Genomic DNA, 24,444 nt, shown 5'->3' with positions numbered 1-24,444 from the left:
CGTTTCATATATATATATATATATATATATATTAAAGATTATTAGCAGAAATTATGCGCAGCCTGATGGATGTTTTTAGTAATTTTGTATGATCAACTATACAAGATCCACAAAACAAAACTGAGATGTTTGATCTATAAAAGCTTTAACTGAGATTTCAGCTGGTTTTTAACTGATGCATAAAATCTTAACGCTTCTTTTCTGAAGCAAATAAATCTGAACGCATTGATCCTAATGAAACGGTCCTGCAAGTTTAAAAAAATACGGTGTTCAACCACAAGGTGGCAGCATTGCCTCGTATTCAACAGTCTGGTGATTATTGGGGTAAAATGGATGTCAAAGTTCAGGTTGGTGGTTTATAAACGTTATAATCTCTAAAAATCAGGTTTTACCCTCAGAGCTGCAAATGTTCCACCAGAGGCTGTTGTTGTTTACCCTTTTAGTAAACATCTAAACAAAATCACTTTTATCATTTAATTTTTAATTGATTTTTCTGCTTATGAACCGTTTCAAAGAACAAAAGTCATTATGTATCATACATTCATGTCAGTGTATTGTACTTATTATAGTAGCTATATGGCACCAGATAACAATTTAGCTGCTTTGAAAACTCACTTTTTTAGTAACTTATTTCTATTTTAGGTCTTACAATTGAAAAAGCATAAAACCTTTACATAAAATTTAACATACACATTGTCGTCTGGGATGTTATTGGGCTGTAAAGGTCAAGGGTCAAAAAAAGTGCAGGTAACATTCTGCAGACCCTACACATCCTGGACACAAACTGTAGAGTTTTACCTTCATGTCGGCCCAAATCAAACACCTGGCAGGTGGAGGAGGATCTCCAAACGGCTGTTTAATACAGAAAACAGCAGAAGCAAAATGTCTGGACCAGATTGTCTTTATTCAGTGAATCTCCACCAAAACAATCCAGAGTTTTGATCAAATGAGTTACATCAGCATTTTGTTTTTACAGTGGTTTACTCCACAGACCGAAGGACTGGAGTCTCACTGGTTCAGTCATAGTTGCAGTAAAAATTTAAACTTTTTATTGATTTATTTTTCATTAGCTTTAAGAGCGTGTTTTACATTTCTCTCATTAAGACGATCTGATTTATCACTTTTTATGTCTGATTCTCCACATTACATCACATTAAGTAAATTAACAGGTTCACTCCTTCATTCTGCTCCATCTTTCCTGCTCATCCACCTGCTCCACTCTTTTCCCTTCCAGCTTTCTCTCTAAACTAGCCTCCACCTGCAGCTTCCTCTTGTTTTCTGCTCATCAGCACAGATAAATTAGCTCCACTTTAATCAGAAGAAAAGGAGAAACTCTTCTGGTTTTCTCTGCTCCCCATATTGATACATATAGAATATTTTTTGTGCTCCAGGTTTAGAACTTCCTTCCTTTTGCAGGTTTTAGAAAAGCTATTATTCAGGTGTGAAATGTTTGCAGACAGAAAAGTCCTCGGACATGATCATGGTTTGCCTCCGGGTCGCGCTACGCCTTGGCAGGGGCCATGCTACTCTCCCTGCTCCGGTTCTTGGCGGCCTGCTGCGGGTCTTCGTGGCCCGGCGTGTTGCGGTGTTGCTGCCGGCGCGTCGCATTGCGGGGTGGCAGGGTCAGGCTGCAGCAGGACACGCCCACGGTGGGCTCCGGGAGGTCTTCGGCTTTGGACCAGCTGTCGGTAGCCGGATCGTACTTCTGCACAGCCGCCTTGTAGCGCTTCTCCGCCTCGTTCCAGCCGCCCAGCAGGTACAGCTCGTCTCCCAGTGGGGAGAGGCCGGCGGTGCTCACGCCCAGTGGGAGAGAGGCGACCCGACCCCACGCCCCGCTCTCTGGGGAGAACACCTCCACTGACAGGACATCCACCCGCTCTCCTCCGGGCCCCAGCTGGCTTCCACCTACAACATAAACCCTCCCTCCGAGGGTGGCGGAGCAGTGCCAGCCACGGGGCGTCTCCATGGGAGCCTGCTCGGTCCAGGTGTCGCTCTCCATGCGGTAGCGGGCCACTGACCGGGAGTAGGCGCAGCTGATGTAGCCGCCGGTCACCAGGATGTCTCCGGAGGGCAGAGTGGCACTGGAGTGGCAGCAGCGGGGCACCTCCATGGGGGCTTTCATCTGCCAGGTGTTGGAGGCCGGCAGGTAGCTCTCAGTGGTGGCCAGAAGACCCTCAACGTTGCGACCGCCAATGGCGAACAGGCGGCCGCCGCTGGCAGACAGGGAGAAGTGGGTGCGGCGCTGACGCATGCTGGCCAGGTGCAGCCAGGTGTTGAAGCGAGGGTCGTACCTGATGGGTTGGAGGAGAGACAGTGACCTTTATCTGATTCACAAAACAAGTAGAGACAGAAACTGGCTCTCAAAGTGTTGGTTAAAGTTTTCCATTTCTTGGCCTGATGGTTCTTAAGGCTTTCTGAAGGTTGTTCTTTGAGAGCTTTTCTCTAGATCAGTTGTCTGAATCTGCAGTCCTCAAAGGTCCTGCAGCGTTTAGATGCGTCCCTTGTCCTCCACGTTTGAACTAACTGGAAAACTGCCTCATCATGCAGTCAAACTCTACAGTGGTAGTTGTTATTGTGTCTTGTCTCTATGCTGTAACTGCAATGTAATTTCCCTGCTGGGATGAATAAAGTACTTCTATTCTATTCTATTCTATTCTATTCTATTATACAGACCTCTGCTAATTGACTTATATTAATAAAGGTTTGCTGAAGCAGAGCGACATCAGGAATACCAAAGTAACCGGATTGGCTTTCCTTTGTTAGTGTCAGCTTTTGGATTTTCTTTCACAATTGTCTTCAAAAACATCAATTATTTCTGCTTGTTTTACAGAAGCAGGCAGATGTGGTTTAGAGGTCAGAATTAAGTAAAGAACAAACAGGAAAATAGAACAGAGTCTTGGACTGTTGATCAAGCTCATGTAAAAGAGTTTACAGCAACTCTGAATGCTTGGAAGGAAAAGGCCAAGCGGAGGTTTGGATCAGGGTTGTATTCTTGTTAAGATTAGCTGGTTTACCTGCTGAGCGTGCTGACGGCATGCTTGGCCTGGTTGCGAGCGTCGTTCTGGTCCTCTCCTCCGGCCACGTACAGGAAGCCATCCATGACGGCCACACACTGGTTAAAGCTCTTAGCCGGAAGCTGGGTCAGGTGGCGCCAGGTGGCTCCTCCTTCACGAGGGTCCCTCCACAGCACCTGAATGGGAAGGTCAAAGGTCAACAATAACTTGGCTCATACCCTGCATTTTAGGGAGACCAATCTTAAAAGGTTATTACTAAAAAAGGCAGTTTAAATTTTTTTGTCAGTAATTAGTGTTACTGTTGCCATGTCGACACTGACCTCTCGGCTAAGAGCCCTCTCAGTGAGTGACGGACGTCCTCCGATGGTGAGCAGAGTCTGCTGGGCCCCTCGGACCTGAGTACGCCGGGACTGCAGAGTGTTCTGCTGGTGGGGCAGCAGATGGTAGTTCATGGCGTCAACCAGCAGGCGGTGACACTGGGGGTCCAGCATCATTCGGGGGACGGGCTGGATCTGGCTCACCAGCTCGCTGGCTGGAATCGTCTCGAAACGGACTTGGGACAGAAGCTCAGCAGCGTGAGGCTGACGGGAAGCGTCGAAGTCCAGCCACTTATTGGCGAGCTGCAGGAGTCAGTGAAGAGTTTCAGTGTGCTGAAAAAGGGCATCATGAAGTCACTAATTCCTCATTTCCACTGAGTTTGTGGGTTTGTGCTTTTAGGTACACTATAGCCACTATAGCCTTTACTTTAACTGGTTCTTCCCCGGACCTAGCTGGGTTTTGCTCTCAAGTGATCTGACTGACAGCAGACTGCATTCATTGATTGGCTGTAGTAGTTGGGAAGTGAACTACAATTTGACAATCCCATAGTTAAACTTGAAGTCCAAGCTTCAGTTGTGGCAGAAGAAGGCATACAGTGTCAACTGGACAGGCCAACCCACAGCTTCTGAGAAACTGACTGTACATCATCGGCGTTTCAACTACAGCTCCTGTAGTTCCTGACCACGCCCACACTCAACTTGGGTAGAAACAAACATTGTCCAAATAGAGTGATTCTTGACAAATTTTATGGTTTGGCGTATTTAAGAGAACGTTTCCACCGCCAGTTGGATTGGGCAGGTGGGGTTAATGTGGCATCATTAACCCCAGTGCGTCATGTTTGTCGTTGCACAAACATGACTAGAATGTCTGGTGCTTGTCAGAAGCTGTGATGTTTTTCTGTCCCCCAGTAGCTGCACCCTAACAGTACTGAACCATTGTCCTGTGTACCTACAGTTGAATGGTGCCGTATGCATTAGATGTATCTAATGCTTTTACAGTGGAAACAGACTAGATTCACCAAACTGCAGCAACTAATGCCGCACTGCACAGTGGGAGTGAGATAATGAGTTCAGATGGTGGGCATGTGTGTTTACATCAATCCTGTTAGATCTTAGTGCTGCATTTTTATAGTTGATCACAGTATTCTTTCACCAAGACTTGAATTCTCTGTAAGGATCATGGGTCGAGACTCGACAGGTAAAGACATTCAAATCTTCCTTGTCCACCACAATTGCTGATGGTGTACCACAGGGTTCAGTGTTTGGGGCATTTCTCTTTTGTAGGTATTCACTTCCACTCTGTAAAATTATTTATTATGTGTTATGCTGATGATACTCAGCTAAACGTGATTAATCCATTCAGAGGCTCAGAACCCATGAATTTAACAATCATCCATCAGCAAAGTTAATAACATAATTAAACTGAGATTTTGATATTCGTGAAGGCGCTCATCTACAGAACGGAGCAGCTGTTAACTCACTGACAGACTCATGTTCTGCTCAGATTATAAATACTAAAGTCTCAGCTGCTCGTCTATTTCCGTTGTGAACATGTATATTAATAAAAAGCATACAGTGTGAGTTATGTTTAGAGATTTCAGGTCACGGTGGACATGTGGGTGTCTGGTTGGAAATGTGGGTCTGTGCTGGCTGGAGAGCAGCTGGTCTGGGGTCTGTTTTTGGACCCTGCTGTAAATAGAAGGAATGAGCCGAGATGGGTAAATACTGGGAGTGTTATCTTCTTGGAAAAGATTTGAGAAGAGGATATAAGTTATTCTGGGGGAGCATCTAAAGTTTGACTCCTGACCTGGAAAGCCGTGACCTCTGATGGCAGGACCAGGGAGTCGTCCTGCAGGAAGGCGGAGATCTGCTCCAGGGTCAGCTGCATGAACAACGGCGTTTCGGCGAACTGGACAAAGTTTTCCAGGACGAAGCGGCGGGCGGCGGTGCAGACGGGCAGCAGTCCGTAGGCTGCGGCGATGTTCCAGATGTAGACGCAGGTTTGCACGTTGAGCTCAGCCAGCAGGAAGTCCACGCACATCTTCAGGAGCTGCGGGATCTGCAGGGTGGCGGCGGCAGAGACGGTGCATCCAATGGTGTAGAGGGACATGTGGACACGGCCCATGTAGGCAAAGGTGATGACGTTGGCGAGACCTGGAGACAGACACATGAAAACCTTCATGAATAACTTTTATAATTCCTTACGAAGGTTAGGAACTTGATGTGGCATGAGAGAACGGACCCAGCGGTGACAGGGAGGGGAGCTCCAGGCGCTTCATTCCAGGGTCTTTGGCCAGAATCTCCCTGAAATACTGGCTGACCGAGGAGATGACCAGCTTATGGACGTCAAAGGCTTTAGTCTTACAGGCCAACTCCAGATCGGTCAGAAACCTGAACAAGTAGGGAGCAGGAACCAATCAGCAGCCGGCCTGAAGACAACAACGTCCACCTGTCAATTTATCCATCCATCCATCCATCCAACCATCCATCCATCCATCCATCCATCCATTACTCCATCATCCATCCATCCATCCATCCATCATCCATCCATCCATCCATCCATTACTCCATCATCCATCCATCCATCCATCATCCATCCATCCATCCATCCATCCATCATCCATCCATCCATCCATCCATCCATCCATCCATCCATTACTCCATCATCCATCCATCCATCCATCCATCCATCCATCCATCCATCCATCCATCCATTACTCCATCATCCATCCATCCATCCATCCATCCATCCATCCATCCATCCATCCATCCATCCATCCATCCATCCATCCATCCATCTTTAGTTTAACTATATTTCCCTGTAATGTTTGATGGTTTATATCTGAGCAGCGGCCATTACTGAATCACATCTGGATGATTGTTACTGAATCACATCTGGATGATTGTTACTGAATCACATCTGGATGATTGTTACTGAATCACATCTGGATATTTTAGCATCTTTTCTCAGAGCCTGGTTCTGATCCAGATGCGGCGGCGCAGACTGACTTCTCCTGCCGCATCTTGCTGAGCTCGTCCAGCAGAGCGTTGCCATGGAGAGGCCGTGTGAGCTCGCTGCCCAGGCCGAGCCCGCGCTCCCCGGGTTTGATGACGGGCGGCGGCAGCGGCAGGTTGAGGCTGTTGAGCTGAGCGATGTCCAGCGCCGCGATCTGCTCGATCTTCTTCACCGCCGCCTCCACCACCACCACGCCGTCGCCCCGGCTCTCCACCTTCACCGGCAGGGAGCTGGGGTCCATGATGGCGTCTGTAGCAGGTTTCCTCTGACGGACAGCCTTCTTCTTAGGCGCCATGTTTGATTTCAGCTTCAGAACTGATCAAGCTGTCAGGATTGTTCCTGGTTTCCTTGGTGGTTTTGCTTCAACACAACACACAGCACCTGAAGAGGAAATAATGGGACACGGAGAGAAAAACTCCGTTAAGCTGTGCGGAATATGGAAAAGAAAAACTGTATATTTCCATCAAAGAATCTCAGAAAATTTCTAGAAAATTTCTTATTCTAAGAAAAACTGAGCAAGATCCTCAAATTTCCTCATTTTAATTTTTATAAAATTGCTACAAAATTATTCTAGAATGTTATTATTTTATTCTGGCATTATTATTACTTTATTCCCACATTATCAGAACGATATCTCCATATTGTTATGACTTTAGTCTCATATTATTGCAACTTTATCCCCATATTATCTTGAATTTATTGTGCTAATGCTATGACTTTATCCCTGCATTGTTATGTCTTTATTTTTGCATTATTACATCATCTCAAAATCAAAAAATGTCTTATCCTGGTGCTAATACTCTGTCGTTTGGTGCGGCTTGTAAAACCAAGCTAAAATGAAAGTGACTAATCATAATTTACTCATGACTAAACATGTTATGTTGGTCTGATATGAACTTGTATCCAGTAACATCTGCAAATGCTGCTGAAAACCAGTTAACACCTTTGCTGGAACCAACCAGACCGTCGCTGCTGGACAGACTTTGTCTCCTTTAGGAGGTGATAGTGACTGGCAGGTACAGGTGCAGGTGTGCTGTGCAAGGCCAGCCAGAAAGGAAGAACTGAGCTCCAGTTTGTGTTTTACAGCCTCTCTACACACAGAGCAACCGGGGAAGATCTGCAAGTGAAACCAGAACCTGACAGAGACGGCACAAGTTGTTCATGGAGGCCGGGGAATTAATGCAAAATAATGAAATAATATTAACTCTGACTTGTTTTATGTAGATTTTCTGTTCAGGATATGAACTGAAGGCTCTAAAGTCTAATTTGTTCTCAGTTCCTCTCAAAGAATAAAAATCATATGAACAGCAGAAATGCCAGATGTTCTTTAAAGTGTTGATTTACCATCTGCCTCAGCATCACCATTATCTTCTTCATCTGCTCCGTTTGTGAAGATTGCATCGTTTCATTTTAATTTAGTTTCCAGTTTCTCTTAAAGTTTTATTTTAATTACATCTGTGATGTCCAACCAAGCCACAAACAAATCACAATGGAACAGATTTTACTTAAAAACAAACTCAACCAACTGAAAGACATCATATAATAAGCTGCATTTAACAGTCAATCTTGGTTGCTTGTCACGTTTCAACAACCAGGCAGTTAAAAACATCTCAAACTCGTCACACAGTCATTAGGCCTGGACAGCAAACTGCTCCAAAAGTTATTTTCAACCATTTTCAAGTAATACAAAACTTAATCAACTTTAAATTCTAATAAAATTTAACACCGGAACCAGAAAACATTTTAGATATTCATGTTAAATCAACAAAACAACAGAAACAAGAAATAAAATGACTTATGAGTCTCTGTTAACAAAAAGTTCCTTCAGTAAAAGGTTTAGACCGAAGACTTTTATCAGCCAGTTTTTGGTAGAAAAAGAGAAAAACAATGAATTGGTTTATTGATTGATTGATTGATTGATTGATGTGGCAGAGCTACCAGTAAGATAATCGTGAAACCAAATCAGACCAAATTTCAGCCACACGAGGAAATATAATCCAGTCTCTGAGTGTATTAGTTTCAGTTTTTTAGATTTTACTTTGACTAAAGTGCGTTTTCAGGCTCTGAAGTCTAAAATGAAATAAAATCAGTGTTTTTATCAAATCTTTCTGTTTTAATGTCTCTTTCAGGATTTCTGTTGGGTAGGATTAGGGTTACCAGAGGCAGAGGAACGAGATCCTCTGCCTCCGAAACCTGAAACTGTCAAACATCCAAACTGAAACAGTTAAATGTTTTCCGCCTCGGCTGAAACCTCTAAAACTGAACGACCTCCACCACAGACGTGAACATGATTCACGCCTCTATCCCGTCCTCCATAAATAGCACATTCCGGCCCGCTGGGCCCGATATGGACGGAACCGGGTGGGACTCGGGCCGGGCCGGACCTGCAGCTGTTGTCAGTGTCACATGAAGGGGAGGTGGCTTCACTGCTACAGAAAGTAAAGACACCCTGCCTGAAACAGAACAGCAACAATCCAGCAGCAGAGACTCTGCAGAACTTCATTTCATCTACAGCTGCACTTCTGATTCACTCCAAAACAGACTTCAAAACACAAATGTTTAGTTTCAAAGAATGAACATTAAATAATTATACACATAAATGCTGCAAGAGGGTTTGAGAATAAAGTTTCAGTCCAAATCAAATCACAATTTTGTAAATTATAACAGCAAAGGAACAAAAAACTGTTCAGTTTTGATTAATGTTCTCCAATACGCTGATGACTATGTCTTATTTTCAACAAATGTCAGAGGTCAAGGCATTTGTTTTGGTCCATTTGTTGTTAATCGCCCCCAAAAAAGAAAGACATTTGGCTAGGCCCATGCTAATGCTAAAGCTAACACAAAAGGTAATGCTAATGCTAAAGTTTAAGTTCAATTAGCTGGTTTAATTTTAGTTGTACCCTGGAATATTACATTATTTTTGGGGCATACTTTGCAATATTTTTGTTCTAATTGTAATTCAAATAAAAACAGATTAAAATAAATAGTAAAATTAAGTTTAGCATGATTTAATGTTTTAGAAGATATTATCAAGCTGTAATATTTATATATCAACGGAATTAAAAATCCGATTCAGTGATGCAACATTCAGCAAAAGTCAGGATTAACCAAAATAATTTATCCTTTTGGAGCCTGAAATGCATCAGAAAGCCACGTTTTACATAAATTCAAGTTGTCGACATTTTTCAACTTAAAATGATTAACAGGATATCCAGGCTTATTTTGGAGCAAATGCATTTCAGATGCATGAAAATAACAATCAGATGTCAAAAACATGTGGTACCAAGGTCAGACTGGAACCAGTCCGACTGTCAGTGTCATCATCATCATCATCATCATCATCATCATCATCATCATCATCATCATCAGATTACCTTTAGTTTTACTCCTAAACAAACCAGGTAACTAACTTTAAATATTGTCAGATTTTTACGTCTGTACATTATACATACTATAGAAACTAAAGTGAATCACAATTAACTGTTTTTATTTTTAGCAATAACAAAAATCTTACAACATAAAAGAAAAAAGGGGGCGGGATGTTGAACAGTTGAGATTTTAATTTTTTTTATAAATTTCCTGAAACAATTTATTTTAAAGAGATACAGAGCGCAAAAAAAAAACAAATATCAATACAAATATTAATAACTGTGTAAATATGAAATATATTTGTAGAGATTATTGGATTAAAATGTAAATAAAGTAACACTGGGGAGGGAAAAATATTTACTAAGTTTTATAATTAAGCTTCCATAAACTAATACGTCCCAATTCTGCATCTGAATTAAGTTATTGAATCTGAAATCAATCAATTATTTGTCTCATGTTGCTGACAAACATTGAGAAATAATTTTTTGACAGAAGTCCAGAAAATACAAACCAGAGTTTATGTAAGCTGTTTTCCTGATGAGAAATGAAGAGAAAGATTCACTGAAAATTATTTACAACCAAAGATCCTCCTCGAGTTTCACAGAAACAGAAATGAAATACATTTAAAAAGCAGATTATTTACAGAGTGAACAGAACACGCCTCTTTAGTTTCTCAGCAGAGTTTCTGATTCTCCAGGCTGCAAAGTTTTCATTATGTTCATCAGGGAGACAGACTGGGGGCTGAAAGTCTAAACTGTTTGTGTCCAGCATGTGTGGGGTCTGCACAGATACTAGCTGCCATTGTTCTGACACTAAACCTGGAAGGAGGGAAGATCGGCCCTGGTGGTTAATCTGAAAACCAGTTAGAAACAGACTGAATATGCTGGGTTCACTGGAAAACAGAGAATGGAGCGTCAACTTAAAAAGTTTCATTAATTTGTTACAAGTGATCAAATTAAGTTTGTCAGACTTACTGAATTTACATTTGTTTAACATGACAAGTTTATAAACTTAACATGTTTATTTGGATAAACTGAATATGATTCCTTGGAAAAAATGAACTCAGTTTGTTTAAGTTGGATCACCTGTTTTCTTTTTTCAGTGTATCTGTGTCAGTTTGCCTGTATTAAAACTTTTACACTTTTAATAGTTTAAATAAGGAAATAATAATGATAATATGACAAGCAGTGGATAAAACAGAGTTTCTGTCCTGGTGTTCTGGTTCTGGTTCTTCTGCTGCGTTTCAGTCTTTTTATGACAGCAGGTCACATATGATTATCAACAGAGTATTTCACTGAAAAAGCAGCTGAAATCTAAAAACCCTTAAATATCCTCATCAGTACCACCTTAAATGGTTGGTACTGAAAACCTGATTTCCCAGCAGAAATGGATTAAATTAAAAGTTGTACCTTTTCCTCCTTCCTCTCTTGTTCCTTTCGTTTCTCTCGTGTTTCCTTCCTTTATGTTTAGTTTCTCAGTTGTTTTCCGCTTTGTCTCGTCCTTTAGTCCGTCTACAGGAGTGCTGTGTGTGTGTGTGTGTGTGTGTGTGTGTGTGTGTGTGTGGTTCAGGGTTTCAGGCTTCCACCAACAATGTGACGTCGGGTTCGTCAGAACCTCCTTCACATTTTCCACCTCCATCTCCAAATAGAGACTCTCTCCTTCAGCCTCCTGCCCAAAAATAGCTCCGAGTTTCCCAGCTGTCCCTTCACCCAGAACCTCCGGCTGGGTTTCAGGTTCTGGTTCTGGATCCGGTTCCCTCCTGAACATCTGCCAGATTTCTCATTACAAAATGAAAACAAGGTCAGTTTTTCCTTCTCCAGATGTTACAAACAACCAAGAGAAATTATTCGGGATTTTTGATGAATTCAGTCGATTTTTGTTGTTATGTTTTCTCTAAAAATAAATTAATTTCTAAAGTTGAGCTGTTATGACCTCTCCTCATAAATATCTTCTCAATTTTTAAATGTCACTATTTGTTGTTAAAGTCAATAAAAAATTAGTTACAACTAAACCTTATGAGTAAAAAACAAGTCACTTTTTTAAAACAAATGTTGATTTTGTTATATAAAAGAAAAAACATAACATTATTTGAAAAATTCTGGATTAATTTAAAAAAACACAGCACATTTAATAAACAAAAAAATAATAAATAACTAATGGATAAATAAGTAAAATAAAATAAATTAATAGAAATCTGACTAAATAAGATCAAAAATATCTTTCAGAGAAGTCGCAGCAAATTTAATGAGTAAATAAATAAGTAAATAAATTTGTACCTTTTCTGAAACAAACTTTACTGTTTTCATAAAAATATCCCACATTAAATGTTCATGTCCATTCACAAAGGGTTCAAATATTTTGAATAAATAAAGAAAATTTAAAGCACATTTAATAAATAAAAGATAAATAAATGAATAAATGATGGATAAAATAATAAAAATAAAATAAATTAACAAAACAAATGGTCATAAAAATCTAGTGTAAATTTTAAAATGAGGTCAAGGCCAATTTTATGGAAAAATCATTAAATAAGTCAATAAATTCATACATTTTCTGGATTAAATTTAGCTTTTTTGCTAGATATCTAATATTAAAATATTGGGTTTTAATTTTTATATTAACATAGAAAAAAATAGCTATAGATTATGAGAAGAAAAAAATCTAAAAATGTTCATGTCCAATAAAAAAATGGTTCAAATATTCAATAAATTAAAAAACAAGCACAGTTGAAGCACATGTAATAAATGAATGACTGAATATATAAATGACTTGATGAATAAATATGTGAGCACGCGGCATCCTTGATAATTAAATAAGTGGAGTAATTTTGAAGTTGTTTTTATTTTGGTTTAGTTTTTTGTATTAACAGGTTTGTTTTATACCATCTGTTAACGATCCTCCATCTTCGCCCTCTACAGTTTTCTGTTTTATTACAGAAAAGCCGAGTTTACTTCATGTTTGTTGGTGTTTTTTCTCTCTATTGGATGTTTTGTGGCAGCGGAACTCCTCCCCGGCCGTGTCGCTCTGCTCAGCCCGGATCCTGAAACAGTTTCCGGGGGACAGGGTACCAGCAGCAACAGCAGCAGAACCACCAGCAGCAGCCATGGCGGATCAGCTGCTGGAAACAGTGGAGCGACTTCAGTCCCGGATACAGGACAACCCGGAGCCCCGAAAGGTAAACCAGTCACCCGGTCCGAGAGAACCGGGCGCCATGTTTCTGAACCACCGAGTCCCGGGAACCGTCTTAAGCCGAGAAACGTCACAGACGTTCGGACACGGCAGCTTAGCGAGAGTCGTAACCGTTTTCTTAAATGATGCGTTCAGGGACTGCCGTCTGGCTCCGGCTTTAGGATTCCTTTAAATGAAATTTGACAGTTGTGGTTTACAGTTGTGTTTATAGTTGTTAAAAGTATATATAATTGTTTTTATTACATGTTTTAATCATAAATTGGTCCTTTTTTTGTGGGATATGACAGAATATTTGATCATTTATGAAAAAACTCAAGGCTACTACCATGAGACGTTTAAATGCACCGGAATATTAAGAATATTTTAAAGATTATTCTGATTTCTCATGAAGAGTAAATTCCAGACAGAATTTACTTATAAAGTAAAAGACAACAGAACAGGATAGATTTAAACCATTTATTTCTCTCAGTAAATACTTGTATCTATAGATAGATGCACAGTAATGGCTGAGTTCTGGTTTCACAGGGGTCTTAATTGAAGGGTTGGGGGTTTAACAGGTGAATCATGTGACCAAAACAGGTATGAAAATAACTCCTGAGTGACAACGCCCAAGGAAACCCTGCAGTTTAAGTGAGAGGGTCATGGTTTGTCCGAATGAGGCAGGAAATGTCCACCGATCAGTCAGAACTGATGTTTTTCCACATGAAACCTGAAGCATCTTTAAGGATTAATGATAACTTCAGCTTCCTCTTTTACTTTATAATTTAAAACAATTTAATCATTTTTAATCAAATCCAGGTGCAGACAGAGTAGATTCCAAAACAGTCAAACTACAATCAAATCCTATTTAGCGTTCTTTGATTAATACGTTAATTAAATTAAAAATTGTTAATAATTAAAAATTATTATTTGAACTATAGATTAGCAAAACTGTTTTTTCTGTTTAGTCTTTTTTTTTTTTACTTAAACCAACTGAAGTCAGGTGTGTATATCTTGATTTTGTTATTTGCATTAAATATTGTGTTTTAATTTTTATATTAACATGTCATTTTTATTGTCACATACCCAAATAGTTGTTAAAACTTAAATAAAAATTAAAAAAATGTAATATTAGAATTTAGCGAGCTTACTGTGTATTTCTTACACGTTAATACGAAATCTACCGTTAATAGCGCCAAGATTTCTGACATTTTGTGAATGCATCGCAGAGACGTCACTATATTTACTGAGCTTCAACTTGTTCATACTGGCCCATTTAACTGAAGTTTTCGCCCAAACGGAGCCGTGTCAGCCTGGTTCGGTGGCTGGTCGCTTCGCTGCGAGACACTGATGAAAAACTAACTAATCAAAATCAAACGGAACCGGTCCAATACCGGAACGCTCCAGTTAGAGCAGCTGTTAGCCGCTAAGCTAGCCGCCGTCAGTCCGGTCAGAGGAGTCAGAGGAGTTCGAGCTCCGGCTGAAGGCCTGAACGTTTCCCCTGCCCTGGTTCCCTGGAGCCGGGCCACAGCTGCGGGTTAAACACCGCATTCTGCGGGAGGAAGAGCGAGAACCGCAGAGCTAAGCTGAAGCTGACTGAGCTCCTCTTTGTTTTAACAAAGAGGAGCTGACGGCAGAGAGGCGTTCAGGGACCAGAAGAGGCGTTTAAGGACCTGAATAATCAATAAACCCAGATAATTTCACCCAGTTTAACTGAATTTATTACTTGGAGTTAAAAAACACAATAATTATTACATAACTATGTTTTTTCCCATTCATACAACACAAACCGAATATATTTGAGTTTTTGGTGTCATCGCCTTCATCTCATGACTTCATTCCCTTACATTCCTACATTTTTAGCTCAAATATGTTCCAGAAAATGTTCTCTAGCTTCTAATTCAATCATTTCTTATCCCAACACTTAAAGTTACTCTGGGATTGAAGACACAGAGCTTTGGGAAGGTTCAGGCCTCATTTTGTCCCGTACATCTTAAGGTGTCCAACGTTATGGAGACATTGTTGTTGACCATGTCTCAGTTTCTATGGTTTTAAATAAAAAGTTAACAAATTAAATGTTTCTGTGAGGAAGTAAATTCAAAGCAAGCATGAATAGGAGTCGATTTATTCTTCTGCTCCTCCTGATTAGATCAGATCTTTAAATTTTAAACTGTTTGTTTTCCAGTTACTGAAGACTCTCAAGAGACTGGGAGAAGTGCAGATGACTGTGGACATACTGGTGGTAAGTTCTGCTCTCTTTAGAGTATTATTGAGGGAAACCGTGTTCACCTGCAGGCTGGGATGGGTTTCCAGTCTAAATGACTCCCAGCTGCTAACGGTCACATGTAGCGCCGTGTTTTCCTGCTAATCTCCATATTTCTGTGGTTCCACAGAGAACTGGAGTGGGCAAAACTGTGAACTCCTTCAGGAAACATGACTACGCAGGAGAGCTGGCGAAAAGCCTGGTAGCCAAGTGGAAGAAGCTGGTTCCTCAGACTGCAGACAGGTAGCACCTAAACACGCAAACAGCATGAAATCATTAGCTGTCAGGTCTCCTGGTTTCTGTGTTTGGTTAAAGGAAAAGTCGATTTTTGTTTTTTTTATAAATTAAAAAATATCTATATAGAGATAATTTTCTAAATATATTATTTTATTTAATTTTTTATTTTAAATAATCAGCTGGTACAAAAATACATAAATTATTCAATAAAAATATTGAGAATAAATTATTTTTTATAAGAAATTATTTAGATGTTTATTAAATAATAATAATGTAAATAATAATAATATTGAGGTTCATTTTTCTGTGGTTTCTCCTCAGACCCAACAGTCACCCCAAACCAGCTCCCCAGTCCCACCACAGGTCCTACACAGAGCCGTCCCCTGAGGAACAGCGCTCCTACGTGGAGGAAGAGGAGGACGAGGAGGTGGAGGAGGAAGAGGAGATGGTGTACCACTCAAACTACTCCCCCTCTCCTCCTCAGCAGCAGCAGTACAGCCCCCCGCAGCGAAGCGGCTACGAGTCAGAGGAATACGAGCCGGAGCCGAGCCCTCCTCCTCTTCCTCCTCCTCCTCTTCCTCCTCCCCGTAAGGAGATCCGCCACAGCAAACCGAGCAAGAACCATCACCACAGAGACGAAGAGCGGTGGCAGGCGGGCAGCGACCGAGGAGGAGGGAAGAAACGGAGCGCTGACCGGGAGAGGACCAACAGTCCGCCGCCGCAGAAGAAGCACAGCAGGAAGTCGACGCCACACGACACCAAGAAGGAGGAGAAGAAGAAAGGAGGAGAGGACGGTGAGTCTGGGCCGGTTCTGACCCGACACGCTTAACCTGAGAGAGATGATTATTCAGGCGCACACTTTGAGTTAGAGAACTTCCTGTTCCAGATGATCACCAGGTTTGCTGACAGGAAGTCCTGAACCGTTTCCTGAGAACTGCTGACTCATCGGTTCCCTGAGCCGTCGCCGCGGTGACGGTGACAGATAAACCGGCAACGTTTATCTGTCAGTGTGATTAATAACACCTCACTGTGGAAAACTACTTATTCATTCATTTATCTATTTAGTTTCAATCATTTGGTACCAAAATACAAAAATTATTAATCATATTGAGTGAATTAGTTTTATTAAATAACAATAATTATAATTCCTACTATTATTAACATCATTATGCTCTTATAATAATGAAATATCTATATTATTATTGACAATAACAACATTTAGTGCCAAAGTTTCCTAAAACATGATGAAAATATGACTAAATATAAGTCTAAATTTTTTATTTGAATATTTAAATTATTACTTTTATTATTTTTGTTCCACTTTTTCGTCATAGTCTTTAATTTATGGAGCCACATACTTATGTCATTGCTGTGGGGTTTTGCAGGTTTGTGGCACTAATATTTTATACACTTGTATAATCTTATATATATTTTAAATGGATGTGTTTTATTGAGATTCACTAATGTTTATTTCTATCCTCTGATTTAACTGAAAGATAAAATACACCAGAATAATCTTATGTTTCTGAAACTGCTGGTTGTTGTTGACGTTTCTCTCCTGACCGTCACCAGGTCGACCCCGACCACCGAAGGACCCGCCCCCCTCCAAGGAGGACGACGATGACTTCGAGGCGCACACCATGTCCTTCGAGTCGTTCCTCACGTACGACGCGCCGACTCCTGTCAAGAAGAAGAAGAAGCAGCAGCCGTCGTCCTCCTCTCACAGCAGACCATCTCAGTCCTCCTCCGGTTCGTCTTCGCGTCAGAACAGAACGGCGGCCTCCTCTTCCTCCTCTTCCTCTAAAGCGAATAAAGCGAACGGATCTCAGAGGTCCAAAAGGAGTCACTCCGACTCCAGGTCTTCAGAACCCAAACCAGAGAAACGCAAACGGGTGAGAAATCTTGAGGTCAAATAATATGTGAAAGCTTCTTCTTCTGTTTAATGTGTATATATTTTTAATTCATAATAATAAAGTCATAATATTACTGAAACACTGTCGTAAGTCAAAAGAATTGAAATAATACAAGAAAAAAGTCATAATGTTAAAATTTAAAGTTGCAATAACACCAGAACGCAGTGTTAATATCAGTAGTAGTGTTATGAGAACTCAACACGAAAAATTATTTTAAAATTCAGTGAAAAATGTTGAGATAAAAATATGTTGAATATATCAGCATCAAATTATTACCAGTAGCAGGACTTTGAAATGATCCTGCACATTTCTGGAGAAAAAACTATTGAACTGAGCTGGAAATGTCAGATCCTGATAAATATTTGTTCCTATTAAAAAATTATTTCTTTCTGATAAAATTACGACTGTGTTTTCATAATTAAACACAAATCCTAGAAGCTCGGCCCCAGTACTCCGCCGCACAAATAAAAAAGAGATCATTTAAATAAGACACTTTTTGAAAATATTTTCTGTAATTTCTTTTTTACAAAGGAAAGAGAGCAAAAAAAAAGATTAATAACGGAAACCAAATGTAGTATGAAAAAATCGCAGATTGTATTTTTAAGCCACATAGTTTTTTAAGTTGTCATTTTTTCCGCTCAGGTTGTGGAGGCTCTTCCGACGCTCCCAGACATCCCGCTCCCAGCGATCCAGCCCAACTACAGACCTCTGCCCTCCATCGACACGCCGCTGTCGCCTCAGCGCCGCAAAGGTGACGCTGTAACCTTACTGTGAACAAAAGGCAGAGAAATCTCATTTTAAACAGCAAAAATGGAAATATTCCTGGAAAACTATTCCAGAAATATAAAAAATGACATTTTAAATAGAAGAAACTTCAATTAGAAGAATAGTTTTTTGGTAAAATCCAACATTTGCTTAGAATAATAAAAAATATATATGTGGAAGTATCAGAGTCAATACAGAAAATTAAATAAATCTTACAAAATAAAATATGAATCAGCCAAAAAACACATTTTTTTGTCATTTTGATGTGTTTGCTTTATAAACTTTGATTCTCACGCAGTTATTAGATGTAATAATGTTATAATTCCAGTTTGATGGATATGAAGCAACATTCCTGCAGAAGCTAAATGTTTTCATAACTTGCACAGAGGTTGTGTGGGTTCTTGAAATCCTTGAAAATGCTTCAATTTCAGTTCAGTGTTTTCAAGGTTTGGAAAGTGCTTGATTTCTGTCTAAAGTCCTTGAAAGTGTTTGATATTCAGTTTTGTAATAAGTGCAATATAACGCTTGATTCAAAGCCGAAATTTGTTATTTACATTTGAAATCAAATATTTTTTTATAAAAGACAGATAGTTTTTTTATTCATTTTTTGAAGTTTAATAAGGCTAAACTTGTTTTAGTTCAGTTAGAAGTATTAGAATTATCTCTATTTACTAAACACCAGAAAACGAGAAACTTTTTTATGTGATTTTTTAACATTTGATTATTTTTATATTTCTTTTACCTTTTTTTGTATCTTGTGTTTAAGCATTTCATTTGAGCAGGAAGGTCATTTAATTTAACATGATTTGTTTGGATCAGTTCAGTGTAATGGATATATTTCCAATGGATCAGTGACTTATTGATCTGTGTGTTTGAAGTAAAGGTTGCCGTAAACTTTACATGCTAAACACTGTTATTGAAATTGGAGGATTTTTTTGTAAAATTTTTGTTTTGTTCTTGGACCCATCAGGAATCCAGGCTGTATGTCAGAGAAACTTAAAAAATATTATATTTTAGTTTCTTTACACCTGCTGTAGAATAAATACTAATAATAATAATACATTTTGTCATGTAATAGTGGATTGAAACTACGTTTTTAGTCTGTGCGTACTGTTTTTATCTAGAAATCGTTGTGCTGGTAACGTTTGAAAACTTACCGTGAACAGTTTGAGTTTTACTGGGAAAGTGTTTGATGCAGATTTTTTTCTGCATTCAGCCTCTTTCTGTTCCGATTCCATCAGTTTGGATGTTTGTAATGATTGAATGTTGCAGACGAACCTCCTGAAGGTTCCTCATGTTGAAACTGCTGCAGTAGTTTCGGGTTTCTCTGGCTCAGGCTTTGATTCAGGTCCAATTTCTCTGTTTTCACTTCCAGTTCCTGTGTGCAACGACGAGGAGGACGCAGGCTTCACCGGGAAGCGCTTCAACTCCAAGATGGTGGTCTACTCGGGGTCGAAGACGTCCTACCTGCCCAGGATGATGACCCTGTATGAGCAGTGCATCCGGGTTCTGCAGAACAACATCGACTGTGAGTTCTGCTCCAGCCGTTCTGAACCAGAGGCTGCTGCAGCTTTTTAATGAGTTTTTCTGGGGACATAATTTCAACAGTTTGGTGTCTCTGTTCTCCTCCCAGCCATCGCTGAAGTGGGCGGAGTCCCCTTCGAGATCCTGGAGCCGGTTCTGGAGCGATGCACTCCTGAGCAGCTGTACCGGATCGAGCAGAGCAACCAGGTCAGTCCGAACCTCGAAGGTGAAATATGATGCTTCCTTGAACTGCTTGAAGTTTGCTTTGTAAATATTGATGTTCCAGTTTCTAGTATATATTTACTCATAATAAGTAATATTTTCTTAGTATCAAGCTTTTATATCTTACTGAGATAATTAAGTACAAAACCACTTAAAATAAGAAAAATATTCTAACATAAAAACATCTTGGTGACAAAAATTATGATTTTTCTAAGCATATGCTTAAAAATATATGCTTAGGTTTTTCAGCATAAATCTCCTTAATTTAAGATATTTAATCTTAGTAAGATTTTGGTTTTTGCAATGTAGGACAGATCTCTGGGTGATCAAGTATTTGTTTGCACAAAATCCTAATAACAAGATTTTAGTTTGGTGAGTTCTGCGTATTTTGAGCTGTTTTAGGGCCTCTGTCACTTTAAATCCTAACAAGCTGCTGCTGGCCACGCCCCCCAACTCAATATTTACACTCTCGTGAAAATGGCTGCAATTATACAACCGTACATTTATGAAAAGCGTCAGTAGAGTCTCCTGCACGACCAACCAGAATACAGCAAGTACTTTCTGGATGGTAAGTCAACAACAAAACACCTGGTTTTTCCATCAGCCGTTGTACAGTGAATACAGCACTAAAACCAGCTGACCACAAGTGCTGGGGCTCAGCTTTGGTTGCTAGGCAATGGGGGAACTCTACTGGGGTTGCTAGGTAACTGTCAGTGCCTGCTCATTTGTGACGTTATATTCTGGAGGTTTTTGAAATGACTCATTCTCCAGACACCAAAATCTTTTACTTATTACCAGAAAGAGGTTTGGTGTTGATTAGGTTGTTTTTAGAAGCAGCGGAAAACAAAATGGAAATGTAAAAAAGTGCAAAATGTGAATTTTGCATAACTGGTCCCCTTTAAAGCTTCAAGTTTCAGCGTTGTTCTGAGGCTGAGAGTTTCTGCTCTGTCCTCACTCAGTGCTTCACTGAGGACTCAGACGAGCTCTGGATGCGTCACTGCCGGCGGGACTTCAAGCGCGAGTCTCCCCAGGAGTTCGAGTCGTGGAGGGAGATGTACCTGCGGCTGCATGACGAGCGCGAGGAGCGGCTCAGGTTGCTCACCCAGAACATCAGCTCTGCCCACGCCAACAAACCCAAAGGTAGGCGGGGTTTCGCCCAAGTCGCGCTGTGATGTCTGAGCTCCTCAATGGGAACTGAGATCCCGAGCGCTGTGTCCTGCAGGACGGCAGGTTAAGATGGCGTTCGTGAACTCAGTGGCCAAACCGCCGCGGGACGTCCGACGCCGCCAGGAGAAGTTTGGAACCTCCAGCAGTTCGTCATCGACCTCCACCGCAGCTGCTTCCCCCATCAAGTGAGTTTCCAATGACCATACATCAGATTTATCACTTTACATTGATTTCTGACAGATTTGAGCATTTTCCTCTCATCAAGTTGTTGATCTGTTAGTCAGAGGAGGTTCTTATTTGTATGGCCACCAGGGGGAGCTTTTACTCCGAGGTCCCGATTAGGCCTGTCACAATAATAAATCCTGCTGGATGATAAATTGCACCACATTGGGAGCAAATGCAACGGTTTTGTTTCTACTGCGTCTCAGTTAAGTCTCTGTTCTTTGTCTCTTTCAGAATAAAACCAGCATCCTCTGACTTTGCTGGTGACTCCAGTCACTCCTCTTCACATTTCAGCTCTCCAGCCGGTTCGTCCCGCTCTTCAGCGCCGCCTGGAGGAGGAACTGTTCATCCCGGCCGGGAAAAGCCACAAGTCAAAAGTGAGTTGGTTCTGATTTTAATCGGGTGTGTTGATGTTTATGTGTAGTTATGATTGTGTTTAACTCTCCTGAACTTGTTCCTGTTGCAGAAATTGCCCCCATGATGGCGAAAACCATCAAAGCGTTCAAGAACCGATTCTCCCGCCGGTAGTCTGCCAGAATCCGAAGGAAGGTTTTAATTTAATTGTAGCTGCTTTTTTCCTCCAGACACACACGGCATAAACTTCACGGTACTGCTGAGAACACGGCTTCCTTTCTGCAGCTTTTTCAGTATTTCCCTCCGGTGCCGACAGCACACAGACACAGGTGGACATCTTTAACCGCTGGAACATTTTCACCGTTTGGGAACTGTAGATGTTAGATGGTTCTGCTTTTCTGAGCTGAGCACAAAAACTAGAAACAAACGTGGAACCAGAGAACGCGTCGGTTTGTAGATGTGAACAGAATCAGCATCGGCTGGAACCAGCTCTTCGGGTTCGATCTGGGTGACTTTCAGAAAATCATGCTTTGCTGCAGAAAAATCATGATTTACGGAGATTAATACCGAGAAATATGATTTCATTTATTTTATCCCAACTCCCTATTTGCATTAATTGTGGTTCTGATCTCTGTCTGTACCAGCTGGCCCGCCTGGTAGAAGCAAAATAACGTCCTGTTGGTAGATGGTGTTAATTGGATGAGGTTGTGGAGAACAGGAGTCCAGTCGTCTCTGTGGAACCAAACGTCCTGCGGCGGTCCGCTCCATCTCATATCTGGAATCATCTTTTTTAAAAAGGACAAACTGGAACGACATGAGATGCTTAAAGAGCAAAATGACCCGTTTTAAGGGTTTTTTAAAATCTAAACTTCAGTTTCAACCTTTTTTAAAAATCTTATTTAAAATCATAATTTGAAGACAGATGATCTGGTGAAGAGCTCTGTTACCAGCAGCCTGTCAGGATTTTTCTCATATTTTATTAATTAGTAAAAATGCTTTAGGAAAACTGTCTGGTTCCCAGAGAGCTGTTTGCTGAAATAGTTTTTTATCTGCTGCTTGGCCCAACTCTTCTTTGGTTTCCTCTTGCTATCTGAGGAATTTAACTACTTTTCATGGTATTCCCAGAGATGAAGAACAAGAACCGGATCATAAAGGGTCTTAGAAGAACTTATGTTTAAAGGAGTAGAAGAAAGCCTGGTTTCCTTGGAGGACTGGCTCATTAAAGAAAACCAGTTTCCTGTTTGGAAGCAGATAAACTTTCCAGCACAGATTGCACAAAACCTTGATTTGAAAATTAGCCTTATGAAGGTCGCAGCTGTCTGACTCGTCTGGACGGCCGTATGTTAGGAAAACGCACCTGCAAACAGGAAATCCTACAGGTTCTTTATTTTCCTGGCTCTCTGCTGCTCACTCATCAGTGGGATTTTTTATGTTTTTAAGTATTTTAACAGACAGGAGAGAAACATCGAGCATCTTGAGATGAACCCGACTTTCCTCTGGCTCCAGATCATCAATCTACCAGAATAATACTGTGAATTCAAACATTATTATAAATATGTGGGTAACAACGCACCTCTGGCCTCACAGAGACACATCTGTCATGTTGCGTACAGAAGAGAAAGATGAATTTTAAAAGTGTCAGGCTAGCAGTTTCCATCTGTTTTCAGTCTTTGTGCTAAGTTAAGCTAACAAACGGCAATTGGATCAGACACCTGCTTTGTCTCTTCAAAGAAAACAAGTTGAACGTTTTCTTTTTAAGGTACTTAATTAAATGAGCTCTCGTTCCTTTTCCTTTCTGACCAAATGACACTAAACCTTCCTGCTGGTCGCTTCATGGCCGCTGGGGAGCCGTCGTTGTTAGGAAACCGAGCCGTTCAGATGTGATCCTGTAATTCCTGGTGATGTTTCAGTGTGTGTATAGGGAGGAGGGCTGAACTGTAAGCAGAAACACACACCCTGCTGTCTTATTTTTACCTCTGCTGTGGCTTCAGGTCCTGTTCTCCCCCTGCTGGAAGTCTGTTTCTGTCTGCTTCACTGTGACAAACTGTTTCTAATGAGGGAAGTTCATAGGACCTTTGCGGCTTCAGCCCTTCATCACCATGAGATGTATTTATTTTCAGAAATGGGACCTGGTACTCTCCCTGCAACACGGGCTCCAGTAGATGGAAAACTGTAATTTTATTAGATTTTAATAAATGTTATGTGGTCATTTTTATTAAAATTGACTTTTGCCCTGACAAACTCTCTGTGTGGAACTAATTTTGAATGAAAATGTCTGATTTTGTGTAGAAATATATGGGATATGGATATTAATAAGGAAACTTTTCGGAGATCTGTTCTGTCAGCTTTTAATGATGAATGAGAATAGGGCTCCTCAGATTCTGCCAATCAGTCCTAATAAAATCTGTTTTCCATTTTTATGGTCTGATTAGGGCTTCATGTAGTTCAAACCATCACTAGACTTTAGCAGGAAGAATTAAATTTCTCTGAAAGTGTCTGGTTTGTTTTTATAAAATTAAAGTAAGCAATTTAATGGATCTGACGGGATGTGATATGGAGAGGAAACATTTTTAAATTTGTTTTAACGCCATAATAGTTTCAGAAATAACTACAGATACATTTCATGGTCTACCTTTTATATTCGGATATTTATCTTATCCTTTCCGCCACATAAGCCTATTTTCTTAGTTTTAACCTAATTTTTTTTGCAACACGCTTGTAAACATTTTACGTCAGTCGCAGCGTTTGGTGGTAACCAATGGGAGCCAATCAGAGCTCAGTTTTGGCTCCTCCTAAACAGCTTCCGACAGTATACCGGTTGACATTTCCCTGTGACCCTGTTATTTTCAAAATAAAATGTCGACAGCTTTACATATTAAGATAAAAAGATAAA

General features: G+C 40.5%; 2 protein-coding genes across 3 annotated transcripts; one reads left to right on the top strand and one right to left on the bottom strand.

Annotated features, from left to right (window-relative positions):
- Window positions 1-883: 883 nt before the first annotated feature.
- On the bottom strand, window positions 884-11,302 carry klhl43 (kelch-like family member 43). The gene is made up of 7 exons (XM_028035628.1): window positions 11,126-11,302; window positions 6,341-6,728; window positions 5,574-5,722; window positions 5,139-5,485; window positions 3,335-3,634; window positions 3,015-3,190; window positions 884-2,291 (listed from the first exon to the last, which is right to left on the bottom strand). The coding sequence occupies exons 2-7, from the start codon at window positions 6,640-6,642 to the stop codon at window positions 1,502-1,504; spliced, it is 2,064 nt and encodes a 687-aa protein (XP_027891429.1). The 5' UTR covers window positions 6,643-6,728; window positions 11,126-11,302; the 3' UTR covers window positions 884-1,501.
- A 1,429-nt stretch (window positions 11,303-12,731) lies between these two features.
- On the top strand, window positions 12,732-23,791 carry eloa (elongin A). 2 transcript variants are annotated; one of them, XM_028035629.1, is made up of 12 exons: window positions 12,732-12,891; window positions 15,070-15,126; window positions 15,278-15,390; window positions 15,706-16,178; window positions 16,957-17,276; window positions 17,940-18,048; window positions 19,438-19,590; window positions 19,696-19,793; window positions 20,768-20,948; window positions 21,031-21,160; window positions 21,432-21,578; window positions 21,664-23,791. In XM_028035629.1, exons 1-12 carry the CDS (start codon window positions 12,820-12,822, stop codon window positions 21,794-21,796), a joined length of 1,986 nt encoding a protein of 661 aa, XP_027891430.1. In that variant the 5' UTR covers window positions 12,732-12,819; the 3' UTR covers window positions 21,797-23,791. The 2 variants fall into 2 exon arrangements, with proteins under 2 accessions (XP_027891430.1, XP_027891431.1); XM_028035630.1 differs by having other exon boundaries at window positions 12,740-12,891; window positions 21,432-21,574.
- The last annotated feature ends 653 nt before the right edge of the window (window positions 23,792-24,444 follow it).

The sequence above is a fragment of the Xiphophorus couchianus genome, chromosome 13 (assembly GCF_001444195.1).
Source record: "Xiphophorus couchianus chromosome 13, X_couchianus-1.0, whole genome shotgun sequence".
Lineage (NCBI taxonomy): Eukaryota > Metazoa > Chordata > Actinopteri > Cyprinodontiformes > Poeciliidae > Xiphophorus > Xiphophorus couchianus.
Note: the sequence above shows the minus strand (reverse complement) of the source record. Positions and strands in the feature narration are given on the sequence as shown.